The sequence below is a fragment of the Rhinoderma darwinii genome, chromosome 4 (genome assembly GCF_050947455.1).
Source record: "Rhinoderma darwinii isolate aRhiDar2 chromosome 4, aRhiDar2.hap1, whole genome shotgun sequence".
Classification (NCBI taxonomy): domain Eukaryota; kingdom Metazoa; phylum Chordata; class Amphibia; order Anura; family Rhinodermatidae; genus Rhinoderma; species Rhinoderma darwinii.
In genome coordinates, this window is record NC_134690.1 from 348778583 (window position 1) to 348796040 (window position 17458).

At 40.9% G+C, this 17458-nt stretch overlaps 1 protein-coding gene across 5 annotated transcripts in view; it reads left to right on the top strand.

The window, feature by feature from the left end:
• The window catches only part of LOC142761290 (inactive serine protease 54-like), a 31363-nt gene extending 14363 nt beyond the window's left edge, over positions 1-17000 (top strand). For 4 of the 5 annotated variants that reach the window (XM_075864479.1, XM_075864481.1, XM_075864483.1 and 1 more), the window contains 4 exons: positions 3846-4011; positions 6500-6753; positions 13716-13843; positions 16531-17000. In XM_075864479.1, the coding sequence (XP_075720594.1) occupies positions 3846-4011; positions 6500-6753; positions 13716-13843; positions 16531-16974 (992 nt within the window). In that variant the 3' untranslated portion in view covers positions 16975-17000. The remainder of the gene's footprint in view (positions 1-3845; positions 4012-6499; positions 6754-13715; positions 13844-16530) is intronic. The other variant, XM_075864482.1, reaches the window with a different exon arrangement.
• The last annotated feature ends 458 nt before the right edge of the window (positions 17001-17458 follow it).

Consider the following 17458-nt stretch of genomic DNA (forward strand, 5'->3'; position numbering starts at 1 on the left):
TTGTACCTTAATGACCAAGCCAGATTTGTCAAATCTGGTATGTCTGACTTTATCAGAGAATAACTCTGTGAAAGTTTTGAGTATGCAAGTAATTCTGACATTGTTTTTTCGTCACATGTTGTACTTTATTTTAGTGGTAAAAGTAGACTGATACGATTTGCGGAAATTAATTAAAAAATAGAAAAATGGAAGAAATTTTGTAAAAATTACCATTTTCCCCTATTTTTAACTGCAATATTGTACATACTGTACAATTTTTTTTAATTAAATATATATTTCTATCTCTTTACTCTATTTTGGCAGCACTTTTGAAAAAATAAAATAAATTTTCAGCAATTTAGAGGACTTACAAATTGAATAATAATTTTATACATTTTGAAGTACATTTTGTTTTCCTGCACCAAGCCAGGTTTTCAGAGGCTCATAGGTCTCAGAGTGATGGAAACCCCCACAAATGACCCCATTTAGAAAACTAGACCCCTTAAGGTATTTACCTAAGGGTATAGTAAGTATTTTGACCCCACAGTTTTTTGCTAAATTTAATACATAGCAGGTGAAAAAAAAAAAATTACATTTTTTTTCATAAAAGTATCAGTTTGAAGACCAATTTCTTTGTAAAGCGACCATGAGAATGAAGAAACACACCACAAAATCTATCACCCTGTTTCTCCTGTTTTCAAAAATACCCACATTATGGCCCTAATGCGCTGCCTGGACACACGGCAGGACCCAAAAGGAAGGGAGCACCCGGAGGCTTTCAGGACATATTTTGCTTGAAAATGTTTTAGGACCCACTGTACATTTGGAGAGGCTTTGAGCTACCAGAACGATAGAAACTCCCCATAAACGACCCCATTTAGAAAACTAGACCCCATAAGGTATTTATTTAGGGGTATAGTAATTATTTTGACCCCACAGTTCTTTGCTAAATTTAATGCATATCAGGTGAAAAAAAAAATAATTCCACTTTTTTCATAAAAGTATTTGTTTGAAGACCGATTTCTTTGTAAAGCGAACATGAAAATGAAGAAACACACCCCAAAATATATCACCCTCTTTCTCCTGTTTTCAAAAATACCCACATTGTGGCCCTAATGCGTTGTTTGGACACACGGCAGGGCCCCAAAGGAAGGGAGCACCCGGAGGCTTTCAGGACTCATATTTTGCTTGAAAATGTTTTAGGCCCCACTGTACATTTGGAGAAGCTTTGAGCTGCCAGAACGATAGAAACTCCCCATAAACAACCCCATTTCGAAAACTAGGCCCCTTAAGGTATTTATCTAGGGGTATAGTTAGCATATTGACCACACAGGTTTTTCGCTAAATATATTGGAATTAGTCTGTAAAAATTAAAATGTACTTTTTTTCTGAAACAACATAGAAATTTTTATTATTTACAAGGAATAACGAAGAAAATGCACCCCAACATTTGTAAAGCAATGTCTCCCGATTACGACAATACCCCATATGTGGTAATAAACTGCTGTTTGGACCCACAGCAGGGCTCAGAAGGGAAGGAGCGCCATTTGGATTTATGATTTTGCTGGAATGGTTTTCGGTGCCATGTCGCATTTGCAATGCACTGGAGGGACCAAAACAGTGGAAACCCACCAAAATTGACCCCATTTTGGAAAAACCTTCAAGAAATTTTTCTAGGGGTATAGTGAGCATTTACACCCCACGGGTCTTTTGCAGAGTTTATTGGAATTAGGGCGCGAAAATTAATATCAAATTTATTCTTACAGGCTTCTGTAACAGAGCGATCGCTGTACCTGTCCGTTAGTACCGAGGGGGCCTGCTGTAATACACAGCTGACACCCGCAGCGTATGGAGCAGGCTCAGCACGTGAGCCGGCTCCATACATCAACCGCCGCACCATGACGGGCAATTAAGTCATAGTGCTCAAAGGGGTTAATGCACAGCAAATGGTTCAAAGTGAAAATTGAAATTTTCCACTGATACGCCATTTTAGTGCATAATATGTTGTGCCCAGTTTGTGCCACAGAAGACAAATACCTCATAAAACGTTAAGCGGGTTCTCTCGGGTATGGCGACGCCATATCTGTGGGCGCAAACTGCTGCTTGGGCACACTGCAGGACTCAGAAGGGAGAGAGCGCCATTTTGCTTTTGGAGCGCAGATTTTGCTTGGTAGGTTTCTGTTTTGGGTTTCGCTGGTATTTCAGTTTATAATGTGGGGGTATATGTTATCTGTGCGGAGAATATCAGGGCATAATAAGAGGGTATGATAATGGGGTAAATAAATAATATTTCATAGATATGTGGCCGGTGTCACACTGATAAATGGCGCCTGATCTTATCCACTTTTGGACATTCTGCACGTTTTGCATCGCTATATTCTGAGAGACAGAACTTTTTTATTTTTTCACCACCGGAGCCGTGCGAGGGCTTATTTGTTGCGGGACAATCTGTAATTTTCATTGGTACCATTTTGGGGTACATGCGATTTTTTTTGATCACTTTTTATTAAATTTTTTTGCAATCCTGAGCAAAAAAACAGGAATTCTGACACCGTTTTTTAGGTTTTCTTTTTGCGGCGCTCACCGTACGCTATAAATTACATTTTTACTTTATTCTGCGGGTCGGTACGATTACGGCGATACCATATGTATATAGGTTTGGTCCTTTTTTTTAGCGTTTGCACAATAAAATGACTTATTTATAAAAAAAAAAAATTCTGTGTCACCATATTCTGAGAGCTGTAATTTTTTAATTTTTTAGTCAAAAAAGCTGTGTAAGGGCTTGTTTTTTGCGGGACGGATAGAAGTTTTTATTGGTACTATTTTTGGGTACATGCGACTTTTTGATCACTTTATTCTTTATTTAGGGAGCGGTCGTGACCAAAAAAATTGTGATTCTGTCGTCGTTTTTCATTTATTTTTTTTGCGGTGTTCACCGTGCGGGAAAAATAACAGTATAGTTTTATAGTTGGGGTCGTTACGAACGCGGTGATACCAAATATGTGTACTTTTTTAACGTGTTCATTTTTTTTCTATAGTAAAAGTTTTATTATAGGAAAAAAAAGCATTTAGTGTTTATAGAACTTATAACTTTTATTTTTACACTTTTTTTAAAACATTTTTATTACTTTTTTTTACTTTTTTCACTTGTCCCACTAGGGGACACTTAGTCTTGCAGCTTTGATCGCTGCTAGAGTACATTACACTACAAACGTAGTGTAATGTACTCTAACTGTCATTGTGACGTAACTGTCACACTGACAGGAAGCAGAGGAGGAACGGCCGGAGGCTGTTCCTCCGAGGCTTCCGTACATGGCAACCCGGAGGTCATTATCTGACCTCCGATTGTCGTGACAAGCATCGGTAGCCCCCACGATCACTTCGTTGGGGCTGCCGATGTGCTTCAAACCACTTAAATGCGGCGACGGCAATCCGTCGCCGCACTTAAGGGGTTAACTGCCGAAAGCAGCGGCGATGGTCCGCTGTCCGGTGAGACTGATGTCTCAGCTGTCTAGGACAGCTGTCAGCGCGCGTCTGTCACTCTGTGTTTACACAGAGTGACAGTTTGAAATGCAGACTAAAATAAACGTCATGGTGCGGGAACTAGCAGCCGACCATGACGTTCATTTTCGTCCTTGGTCGTGAAAGGGTTAAAATGCTTTTGCTTGTTGCATATAGTTGATAGGTCAAGATGGGGCCAAGACTGTATTTTCAGTTGGTAGCAGCCAAAACACAATGTGTCAGTACATTACCATGGAGGTACATTTCCCTATTACTCTACTAGGATATTTTTGAGAACAGACCATCTCAAGACAGTAGCATAATTCAGGATTTTATTTTTTATTTTTCTGTATATGTGTTAACAGGTTGTGGAGTTCGAAAGATTACATCCTCTCATTTTATGGAACATGAGGCATCAAGTGGAGAATTTCCTTGGCAGGTTTTTCTAAAACCAGATTCTGGCCGCATTTGCTCAGGCACCATCATAGCTGAATTTTGGATTTTGAGCTCCGCGCAGTGTTTTACTGAAACGTAAGTAATTCATATCCTAATGCAAGCCCTACTGCTAGAGAAATAAACTAGATATCTGTTCTCTACAGGGTACGAGCTGTTTACGTTTGTATTTTGGAATAACAGAGAAATGACACGATGCAGAGTTCCTAGAAAAGATTCCCCAGAGTTGTTATTTCATGGGTAATACAAGTATTTAATAAAAAAGACATAGATAGATAGATAGATAGATAGATAGATAGATAGATAGATAGATAGATCTAAATACAGTTGTCAGCATCATTGCGTACTGCTTCTAATAACACACTTCTGACAATGACCGCAACATAGGTCCCAGCTCTAATTTTTTTAAAGGCAATTTGTTGCCTTATCTGAGCTCAGCATAAAGTAGTGACAGAGATCCTGATTCCAGCACTGGGTCACTTAGGCCCTGTTCACATGATTTATTTTTATTGGTGCTGATTTTGATGCGGAAACCGCCTTGGAATTTGGCGCTAAAAGAAGCCCCAAATCTCCCTCCATTGATTTCAATGGGAGATAAAGGCGTTTTTCCCCAGGAAGATTTTGACCGCTCATGGAAAAAAAAGCAGCATGCCCAATCTTGGAGTTGGTTCCACCTCTGAACCTCCATTGAAATCCATGGAAGGCTGAAAAAAAAACCTGCACTATTTGTTTGAAGCGTTTTTTGACAAAAAAACAAAACACTTGCATTTTTTAAATTTGCTTAATTCATCCGCCATATATAAGCGGTGGAAGTCGGATGGGAGAGTATGGAGTGGGCTCACGGGCCAAGCCTGCTCCATAAGTTCAGCTTGTCGGATCCCGCTCATTTAACCTCTTAGATGCCGAAGTCAATAGCCAGGGCAACCTGTTAGCACCCGACGAACTCGGGCAAGTGCCCACTTGGCCGCCGGGTGCTAATACTGCCGTCATGGCTCCTACAGGAGCGGAATCCATGACCAGAGCATTGCTGATGCTCTCGATGGGGATTCTGCGGCTAGGGGGAGCCCATGATGTCCATATATGGACAGGGATATCAGGGGCTCCTCTGGGACCGGAATCCCCAGCCAGAGCATTGCTGACACTCTGGCCGGGGATTTCGCTCCTGGAGATGCCCCTGACATAATCCTGAAGCCGGCTGTCAAAAGCAACCGCGGCAGATAAGTCGCTAGAAACGGGGTAGCCTCCTCTGACATTGCATCGGCCCCCATGCGACGCGATTGCGGGATGCCGATGGTCGTCATGACAGTCTGGGAGCCTAATGAAGGACCCCAGGTCTGCCATCTTTCTACTTCTAGTAAGCCCTGCCTCTAGGGGCCTGTAAGAAACGCTGGTTCAAGTCCTAATAAAAAAAGTTATTAAATACAATTAATAAAAAAATAGAAATGTAAAGTTCAAAAAGCCCTTCTTTTCCCTTTTTCCCCCAAAAGCAATGTAAAAAACTCCCAAACAGTATCAGAACTGCTATCGCCGCATCCGTAAAATGTCTGAACTATTACAATATAACATTATTTAACCTGCATGATGAACCCTGTAAAAAACAAAAAAAATTAAACGTCAGAATCAGTTATTTGGTCACCTCATGTCCCACACAAAATTGAATAAAAAGTGATCAAAAAGTCTCATGTACCCCAAAAAGGTACCAATAGAAATTACAGCTCGCCCTGCCAAAAAAAAGCCCTGATACCGCTGAATCGACAGAAAATAAAAAAGTTATGGCTCTCAGAATATGGTGACACAAAATAAAATTAATTTTTTTAATTCGTTTTTTTTCCTTGTAATGGTAGAAAAACATAAATTTTCTTTATAAATTTGGTATCTCCTGAATCGTATTGACCTGCAGCATAACTTTTAACGTGTCGTTTTTACCACACGGTGAATGCCGTAAAAACTAAACCCAAAATAACAATAGGAATAAAAAATGAATGCCGTAAAAACTAAACCCAAAAAAACAATAGGAAGCAAAAATAAAAATCTGCAAAAGAAAAATCCTCAAAAAACGCTTGTATTTCAGTCTGTCCCCAAAATCCTGAAGTATTTGGAGACAGATTATTACTGCTTTGCAAAAACCGTCATGTGCACATACCCTTATGTGACAATAATCTGTAGTTTTCATAAAATCACCTGCAGTCCGTATTCATGAGCTGTGGCTAGCACCACTCACCCACCACTGATTGGCAGCTTTCTCCCTATAGACAATATAGGGAGATAGCTGCCAATCAGCGGTGAGGGGGGAGACGCGGCTTGTGACGAGTGATTTTGCGAGAACTACAGATTATTCATAAGTAAATGACCCAGTGCTGGAATTTAGGATCTCTGTCACTACTTCATGATGCCCTCAGATAGGGCAGTTTAAATCCGGTGACAGGTTATCTTTTAGTAAAGGATGCCAAAAGTCTCTGATTGCCTGCTGTCTTGTTTGTTTTTTTCCTACTGTCTTGGCATTTATGACCAGTCTTAACAACTAACTTTCTGCTATATTGAGTTAGCTTTTTATTTGGCATTTAAGGACAACTACCATACTTATGGAAGCAGGAGAGTTAAATCTTGGCTTTCAAGGAAAAGTTTACCCAATAAGGAAGTTGATACGACATACAGATTATGATGGAACATCATCGAACAATACCCTTGCATTACTGGAGACTACTAATCCTATCATGTTTAATGACATGGTCCTGCCGGCATGCTACCCTGAGGATGATCTGCTAGATGCTGATCTCTTGGTCAACTGCTGGGTGACAACAATGAAAGAAAGCACACAAGGTAGAGTATATTATATATAGCAGGGGTAGGCAATTTTAATGCTTCATTCACATCTGCGCTAGGGTCCCGTTCCAACGTTCCGTCTGAGCTTTCCGTTGGAACGGGACCCTTTGGTTTCCGTTTGTGTCAGTCAGCGTCCTGTTCCGACGGAAAACTCAAACGGAACGTCTGAACAGGACCCTAGCGCAGATGTGAATGAAACCTAAGATGCAGAGATCTACTGAAATGATATGGAAGGTTCTGAAGATATACTGCTATAAAAAAAATAAAATATATATATTTTCATGAAACTGACCCTGCTAGGTCGCAAACTGTGTGGTAATAAAATGTGTTTGCTTATTGGAGCATCCTTGTCATAGTTAGAGTTTTCTTCTATATAGTGCCATCAGTGTGCCCCCACATAAATAGTGCCACCAGAGTTCCCCTCTCCCTGCTTAATTCTTGTCAAGAGATATTTTCCGGCTTAGGTTTGTTGACTGCTTTGCCAAGCATCTTTGATAGGATGAAACTAGTCTATTCCTACTGTAAAACTTACAGCTATTTCTGCTGCTGTCTTCTGGGAACCTCCGAAACACTGGTCTATATAAACAATGCAGAAAGGATGTGTTTGGTTCCAATATGGCCAACCCAAGGACAGTTTTGTTGTTTGTTTTTTTTTAAATTAAAAACAAATAGCTACATTTAAAAAAAATAATGATCTGCTGTAAAGCAGTGGTGACCAAAAGGCAGATCATGATCCATGGGTAGACCTCAGTCAGGACTACCATGTAACATTTTTCTAGCATTGTCCTGCATGTCTCTCCTTAACTATAAGGTTCTAATGCATTTTTATAAAATTTCTTAATGTAGTTTTTTTTTTTCGTTTTTTTTTGGTTTTTCCAAGCTTTTCGAGAGACTTAGCTTTTGAACATGCCTTTACTCTTTGTTAAATATATAATCTATAAGCCCCCAGAAAGTCGATCATCTACTGAAAAAGTCTGACCAATCCTACTGTAAACAGCTGCTATTACATTATAAGGGCCATGAGGCTTGACTATTCTAAGCTCCTTTTATGTAGTTCTGCTGGAGATTCTTGGTCCAAAAAAACTAAAGAATCAGTACAAGTAGTTAAGAAGTTTTGTTCATTGCTTCTCAAGTTCTGGAAATGTTGACCCAATTCCACTGTCGTGATAAATCATGGCATCCAGGGCTGGTTTTAGGCAAAGTGTGGCCCTGGGCAAGATTACAAGAGGAGCACCAAATTTTAAAATAATGTACCAACAACCAGTCGACTGCGCTATTGGTTCTGTCAAGAACAACGGAAGCCTGTCACAACGGTGGCAGACGGAAACCATTAGCTAAGTTTGCATCACCATTGAGTTCAATGATGAGGGAAACAGAAGTTGAGGTTTCCGTTTGCCTTTTCGTTGAGGGGTTAACACGACGGAAACCTCCGACGGAACCCCTCAACAGAAGGGCAACGGTAATGTGAACAGGCCCTAACATGGAATCAGCAGGAAAGCAGCCCGGATGGATAGCCGGTATTATCACTGATAATATGGGCGGGGGCGGGGCGGCGCTCCTCCATGCCGATTCTATGGTAAAGACTCTTTACCTGACTGTTACTGCTTTTCAGCTACCCACCTGCCTGCTTTCACGGACGGGCAGCTGAACAGCGATCCTGAAGGAAAGGGAGCCTTTAGGGATGGGGGCCCTGGGCAATTGCCCAGTTTGCCCCCCCCTTAACCACGGCAATGATGGCATCAATAGGAGCGCTCAGTGATACTGACAGGGAGTGCCTTATATAGCACCGCTTGCATGTTCACTCCAGGGGGTTGCATATATACAGTGGGTGCTCTGCTCTTTAATGGACATATTATTGATGCAGTAATTGCTATCAGCCCATGACAGTCGTACTGTCTATTTTAACTCATGCGAAGTACAGATATTACATGCATATGACTAATTTATCAATGGAGGGAACTAACACACCTATAGACATGTGGCCAGACAAGGATAGACGTCTCATTGACAACTTGGATGGGTGAGACATCTCCTGGTTCATAGACCACCAATGTGCCAGTGCAACATTGTCTATGATTATCAGAATGGCAGGCCATAAACCATCCAATTATAAGTCACAATTGTATTTGTCGATAAACACAAGGGGGAGGACCCCAATAGTTGGTGGGCGTTCTGTTAAATTCAAAAAGATTTTTTGCCTACCGGCAAATAAAGCCCTATTTTCCAACTATCAAATGAAAATAATAAAGTATTTATTAAATTTGCAACAAAGACAGACTACATAAACTTAAAAGTTAAGGTCCATTGCTGACTACGATCAGCTTAGTGCAAAGTATAGGACTGGGTCTTTGAAGGGTGAAGAGCTAACGGCTGCAGCACGTAGCACTCAACCCACAGTTAGATTCTAAAGAGTCAGCAGGACACGTATTAAAATTGAGGTAGAAGCCCCCCCGACATGTTTCGCTACGATGTAGTGTCTTCAGAGGTATCGGGGCCAATGACAGCGCGCGGCTAAATAACCCTGGTTATATGTACACCAGGAGTAGCTCCACATATTGCCTTGATTGGCCAATAGCCAATCATAAGAGGAGCAGAGGACCGTGCCCCCTGCTCGATAATGGACAGCCGGCGCTACCAATTACCGGCTTATATAAAGCGGCCAATAGCCGTATGATTAAGCGCGCAGGCGCGTTAGAGTAAATACAAGTGATAGAAAAAAATCATCACTGTGGATACAATCGAATCAGCGCGCATGTGTAGTGACACGAAGTGAGGTGATAGATACATCACCAGATGTCAGAATGTTAGAATAGTAGCGCTTGCATATGGCAGCGGTTTTAAAAGGTCAGTGGAGCTAGTTGTTTATTGGCAACATAGTGGGTCATACAATAGGCTAATAATTACCACTTATGAGGTACATTAAGTTTGCTAGAATAGTACTAAGCCACTGTGTCAATTCCTAAATGCTAGCCTGGAGCGATGCAAAGGCAAATAATAAGTGCAATTAATAATCAATATAGTCACTAGTGAGAAGTACATGTCAAAAGACACATAGATAAAGGTTCAATTCTAAGAGGGTCCATATGTTACACCCGCAACCTATACACATTCGAGAACATCTAAAGTGTAATTATAATGGCTGGTAGCCTTTATAAACAGCATACTAGCTGCATGCTGGGTTCACAGAAACGCTGCGAAGGTGAATCCCTCGTTCAGACCTCCTGGGCTGAGGGATCCCAAGCGGTGGATCCAGCGAGCTTCCTCCTGCAATAATTTACGGTCCAGATTACCTGCTCTTGGACCAAGTTTAACCTGCGTAACACCCCAAAATTGTAACGAGCGGATATCCCCACCGTGTACAAAACGCACATGCCTAGACAATGATGTATCTTCTTTTTTATTTATGGTGCTTAAATGTTTTGAAATTCTCCTCCTTAATTTCTGTATGGTCTTACCCACATATAGCTTGGGACAGGGACATTTAACAACGTAAACGACCGCCTTACTTTGACAATTAATAAATTGTCTAACCTGGTATACTCTATTGTCAATTGGATTAGTAAATTGTTTTGTAGTAGGCATTAGATGGCAAAAAGAACATCGGCCACATGGATGAGAGCCTGTGACCGACGTCTTTAGCCAATTTTTAGACACAGTAGTAGGTCCAGTGTGATGACTATGCACCAGATAGTCACATAAATTCCTGCCTCTGCGGTACGTGATGGTCGGGGTAGGGGGAACAGCCCTCTGTAGGTCAGGATCGGCCAAAAGAATAGGCCAGTGACGACCTAGAATTTCACGGACCTGTTGTGAACCAGTGTCAAAGGTACGTATACATCTGATACCAGTTGTCCCGCCAGACTTGACAGCAGTTGCTGGATGGTATTTTGTCACAGATTTTCGTTCATAGAATAGTTCCTTTCTGTTCGTAGCTCTCGCCCTAGCGTAGGCTTTATGTAGCCATTTTCTAGGATATCCACGTGCCATAAACTTAGTAAATAAACCACTACATTCCAATTCGAATGTCTGCTCATCAGAGCAGTTCCGTTTGGCACGGAGATATTGCCCAATAGGAATTCCTTTTTTAAGGGATGGGGGGTGATAACTATCCCAATGCAACAGGCTATTAGTAGCCGTGGATTTACGTGAGATGTCAGTATGAATACCACCAACAGGGTCCAGGGAGATTTTAAGATCCAAGAAGGTGATTTCTTTTTTGTGAATCACATGAGTGAATTTCATACCAATATTGTTAGTATTAAGTGCGTGCATGAAATCATAAAAAGTGTTAGTGTCACCATCCCACAGGAGGAGAATATCGTCAATATATCTCCCCCAGAAAAGGATGTGACAAGTGTAAGAAGCCATTGTGTCAGTGAAAACCAGGGTATCTTCCCACCATCCTAAAAATAAATTTGCATATGTAGGTGCACAGATGGTACCCATCGCTGTTCCTTTGATTTGCTGATAGAATTTGTGATCAAATAAAAAGTAATTGTGTGTCAAAAGAAATCGAAGTAGTGAGAAAAGAAATTGGTTATGTGTTTGGAATTGAATTCCTTTGGTACCCAAAAAATGTGCGACTGCTGTGAGGCCAAATTGGTGCTGAATATTAGTGTAAAGTGACTCCACGTCAATACTGGCTATGAACGTGGAGGGAGTGACATGAATCTCCTGGATCCTGTCTAAGGGACACTAAGGATACCATCAACAGGCACAATGGCTTCTTACACTTGTCACATCCTTTTCTGGAGGAGATATATTGACGATTTTCTCCTCCTGTTGGATGGTGACACTAACACTTTTTATGATTTCATGCTTGCACTCAATACTAACAATATTTTGTTATGAAATTCACTCATGTGATTCACAAAAAAGAAATCACCTTCTTGGATCTTAAAATCTCCCTGGACCCTGTTGGTAGTATTCATACTGACATCTCACGTAAATCCACGGCTACTAATAGCCTGTTGCATTGGGATAGTTATCACCCCCCATCCCTTAAAAAAGGAATTCCTATTGGGCAATATCTCTGTGCCAAACGGAACTGCTCTGATGAGCAGACATTCGAATTGGAATGTAGTGGTTTATTTACTAAGTTTATGGCACGTGGATATCCTAGAAAATGGCTACATAAAGCGTACGCTAGGGCGAGAGCTACAAACAGAAAGGAACTATTATATGAACGAAAATCTGTGACAAAATACCATCCAGCAACTGCTGTCAAGTCTGGCGGGACAACTGGTATCAGATGTATTGGTATCTTTGACACTGGTTCACAACAGGTCCGTGAAATTCTAGGTCGTCACTGGCCTATTCTTTTGGCCGATCCTGACCTACAGGGGGCTGTTCCCCCTACCCCGACCATCACGTACCGCAGAGGCAGGAATTTACGTGACTATCTGGTGCATAGTCATCACACATAGTGTCTAAAAATTGGCTAAAGACGTCGGTCACAGGCTCTCATCCATGTGGCCGATGTTCTTTTTGCCATCTAATGCCTACTACAAAACAATTTACTAATCCAATTGACAATAGAGTATACCAGGTTAGACAATTTATTAATTGTCAAAGTAAGGGGGTCGTTTACGTTGTTAAATGTCCCTGTCCCAAGCTATATGTGGGTAAGACCATACAGGAATTAAGGAGGAGAATTTCAAAACATTTAAAGCACCATAAATAAATAAGAAGATACATCATTGTCTAGGCATGTGCGTTTTGTACACGGTGGGGATATCTGCTCGTTACAATTTTGGGGTGTTACGCAGGTTAAACTTGGTCCAAGAGCAGGTAATCTGGACCGTAAATTATTGCAGGAGGAAGCTCGCTGGATCCACCGCTTGGGATCCCTCAGCCCAGGAGGTCTGAACGAGGGATTCACCTTCGCAGCGTTTCTGTGAACCCAGCATGCAGCTAGTATGCTGTTTATAAAGGCTACCAGCCATTATAATTACACTTTAGATGTTCTCGAATGTGTATAGGTTGCGGGTGTAACATATGGACCCTCTTAGAATTGAACCTTTATCTATGTGTCTTTTGACATGTACTTCTCACTAGTGACTATATTGATTATTAATTGCACTTATTATTTGCCTTTGCATCGCTCCAGGCTAGCATTTAGGAATTGACACAGTGGCTTAGTACTATTCTAGCAAACTTAATGTACCTCATAAGTGGCTATTATTAGCATATTGTATGACCCACTATGTTGCCAATAAACAACTAGCTCCACTGACCTTTTAAAACCGCTGCCATATGCAAGCGCTACTATTCTAACATCTGGTGATGTATCTATCACCTCACTTCGTGTCACTACGCATGCGCGCTGATTCGATTGTATACACAGTGATGATTTTTTTCTATCACTTGTATTTACTCTAACGTGCCTGCGCGCTTAATCATACTGCTATTGGCCGCTTTATATAAGCCGGTAATTGGTAGCGCCGGCTGTCCATTATCGAGCAGGGGGCACGGTCCTCTGCTCCTCTTATAATTGGCTATTGGCCAATCAAGGCAATATGTGGAGCTACTCCTGGTGTACATATAACCAGGGTTATTTCGCCGCGCGCTGTCATTGGCCCCGATACCTCTGAAGACGCTACATCGTAGCGAAACATGGGGGGGCTTCTACCTCAATTTTAATACGTGTCCTGCTGACTCTTTAGAATCTAACTGTGGGTTGAGTGCTACGTGCTGCAGCCGTTAGCTCTTCACCCTTCAAAGACCCAGTCCTATACTTTGCACTAAGCTGATCGTAGTCAGCAATGGACCTTAACTTTTAAGTTTATGTAGTCTGTCTTTGTTGCAAATTTAATAAATACTTTATTATTTTCATTTGATAGTTGGAAAACAGGGCTTTATTTGCCGGTAGGCAAAAAATCTTTTACAATTGTATTTCTATCCCATGCTTAGCTTTATGTGAATGAGAAAACAACCTCCTAAAATAAATCTCTTTTTAGATGGATCTGACAATACTGCAAGTGTTCTGAAGAAAATTCAGTTTGTTCCTATTCAGCCTTGTCCCATTAACAACGTGACCGATATAATATGCGCCACAGCTAGCAATGTAGGAATTTCTGATTGTACCGTAAGGATCACTTTTTTTTTTTTAATGGTTAAAGTTTTATCTTGAAAGATCATTTACTGTAGATCCATTCAGCACATAGTACTGATTCTGTATGTTACTGCTGTACAACACAGTGTGAAGCCTATTGCCCCTTCCACTACCACATTAAAGGGGTTGTCCACTGTTAATTTGTTTTAATTTATTTATAGAATAGAAAATCATACAGATTTCTAATATATACCGATTTAAAATTCGAATCACATTCCTTTCTTATATCAGTGTAGTTGCCATTGTCTAAAAAATAAATAAAAAATGGTATAGCCCACAGATTAGTCCATAGAAATCCATAGGATGACTGAATGGACTAAAGATGGCGGCAGTCATGTGACCCACATCATGTGACCAATGGCATATTTTTTTTTAATATTTAATTTATTAACATCTCAGAGACAGGAAGCCATATTATAAATCATCTAGAGGCAGTCATCATTATTCCACCATTGGACCTATTCACTTAGCTTATAGATGTGTCCTCTATGTGGCCCCAGCACAGGTATGTCATGTAACCCTGTTGCTAACTGAATGTTCGGGATCACGTGATGTGCGTCGTTGCGTGTCACATGACTAATGCCATGTTTAGTCCTGTGTAACGTATACACAAGCTAACTGAATATGACTAATGTGTGGGCTCAGAAAAAAAAAAGGGGGGAGGAATCTTCCAGCTCACCGATCCGAGTCTGCGAATCCAATCTACACACGGATCCTCGTGGCGACACACAATGAGGTAACAGGCAGGGAAAAGAAAACTTGGATCAAGCGCAATTTAAAAAAGAAAGCGTCTTCAAACTTTGTCAGCATTTAAAATCCAAACTGTCACGACTTGCCATGAGTAAGGACGTGCGGTGCGTCTGAAACGCGTAGGCTACTTGTCGATGCATTCAGCCCCATATGCAGCTTGGATTTTAAATGCTGACAAAGTTTGAAGATGCTTTCTTTTTTAAATTGCGCTGCATCCAAGTTTTCTTTTCCCGGTCTGTAATCTGTGGGCTATCTCATTCTACTGTGATGGGCCTCATGCACTATAAGAAAGGTGTGTGAGCAGAATTTCTAATGCATGTATATTAGGAAACTGTATGATTTCCTATTCTACAGATAAATAAAAACTGGACAATCCCTTTAAGTTGAGATGTGGTTTCCCTCTAAGGCAGTTCCCAGTCTTCAAGGAAATGTATTTCTCTATTCCATATGCACCTTCATAAGATATTTCTAATGGTGGCTTGAGCTTTACGCTGGATGTCAGAAATGTCAACATTTCACAGACAGTTCCCACTTTGAACACTTCACCAATATGTACAGTAGCGTGTCCTCGATGTGGAGTAATTTTTTTTTGCATGTACAATGAAATATCAGAAGAATATTCACTGTCAGGAGTGGACACAGACAAGTCTAAGAAAAGTGTGTGGCCCCTCTTTCCCCAGCTTACCCACAAAAATACACAAACTCACATTCTTCTTACATTTAAAATGAATAACGACAAAAAATTATTTTCTTCCTATTCATTTATCATCGCTTGTTTGATTACTATTTTTAATACAAATATGTAAAATTGCACAGTAATACATCAGCAACTGTAACTAGACTAGACTAAGAGGACACTTTCTACTGATCTTGGTACAGCACCCTAGTAATTTAGGGTGCGGAGGGGGATTATTGGAAATATCTAAGGTATTTAAGGGGCTAATGCTAACATTTCTAGTTGTCTAGGGTTAAAGACAATATCGCTGGTGGACTAGCATGGTAAAGGGGTCCTCTAGGACTTATGTTGAACCCTGGCACCCCCACCGATCAGCTGATTAATGGGGTCATGGTGGTCGTTGCTTCTTCACAGTTTACAGGCACATTGCTGTATACTACCGTAGTGGACGCACCTGGATTTGCATTTCTGGTCCCACTTGTAAATGGTACGATGATAGGCAAGCATTGAAGAAGCTGATCGGCAAGGGTCCTGGGAGTCAAACTCCCACCGATCTTATATTGTTGATCTTTCCTAATGGTAGGCCATCAATAGAGAGAACCCCTTTAATTCTAACATCTACTGTAGTGAAATGGTAACTACCGACTGCCGCTAGGAGGGAGCACCTGTGATTGACAGCTACAGTAAACTTGCTTCTCCATCCCAAGATTAGACTGCAAACTCCTGGGGCACACCGCTATCGGACAATTATGCTGATCTCCATTAGTGCACTGGGTGGTTGCACTCATTGTACTCTGTGCCCATAACCTTAGGCAAAGTGTTTTGAATCTGAAAGTGAAATAGCAAATGTCAGAGAGCCTCCACCTCTTCCATACACTTGTCTATCTATCGCTCTAAACAAATACAGAACCTACAGAAAAACTTTACGCAGTTACTACACATGATTATACAGGAACACCAGGAAGTTTTCATGTTTGGCTGGGGCTATGCTTTACTCATGTATCTAGGTTGCCTTTTCATGTATGTATATTTAATAATATTTAGTGCCAACATAGCCGTGCTGTGTAGCTAACAATATCACATCACTCTATTGAAGACTTCCTAGCTCCTACCTTTGCTCTTATGACATAGGGAGAACATGTAGACGTATGAGTTGGATTTAAACCCACACACCTAGGACAGGAATACATGTTTGGTTTCTGAAAGCTTCACCGACGATTTATGTTTCGAACAGGTAAATAGTGGAGATGCTCTCATGTGCCAGTACGTAACGAACAAAGCCTGGATAGTGGTAGGTACAGCAGCCATTGAAAAGACAGACTGCAACACAACAGTGATATTTACCAGGACAGCCAGCTATATTACTTGGCTTAAAGAAAGCACAGAAACGGAAGGGAAGCCGATCATTCCTGAAACAAACTCTGAAGACCTAACAGAAAAGACCTCTAATGAAGACCTTGCAGACCTAACAGAAGGGACTTTAAAGGAGGAAGACCCTGTGCACTACACCGTGTACAGCCATGAAGAAATTCCTTCTATAGAGCGTACAGAAGTCAGAATTCAGGAACATTCAACAGTCAAACAAGCACCTAACAAGGAGAGCAAATTGGAGACTGAAAAGATGTTAACCATATCTTTATTTTATACTCAGGCTTTCTTAGTATTTCTTACAACATAAAACTTGATACATGCTTCTTTCTTGAATCTTCAGAACTTCTCTATTTTTCACAAACGCGATGTCCTTTCTATGCTTTATGTAACATTTTCTTAGGTTCTCTTGCGCACATATTGTACGGAGCCGTATGGCTCGGAGTTCAGGCTCCGTGCACAGGGATCGGTCATGTGCGTGAGCACTTAAACCGTATAACAGAATTCATGATGAGAGATTTCTTATGAAATCTGCTTATTCCACTCAAAACAAATAAGGAACCTGTTAGTACAAAGGGAAATGCAAAACCTACCCCCACCTTATGTCACCAGAATAGGAAATGCTCCCTCTGCTGATAAGTATTGAGAGGGCTCATATTATTAAAAAAAAACTATGCATTTTTATGCCTTTAACCCCTTCCCTCTTTGGCCACTTTTGACTTTCCTGACAGAGCCTCATTTTTCAAATCTGACATGTGTCACTTTATGTGGTAATAACTTCGGAATGCTTTTAC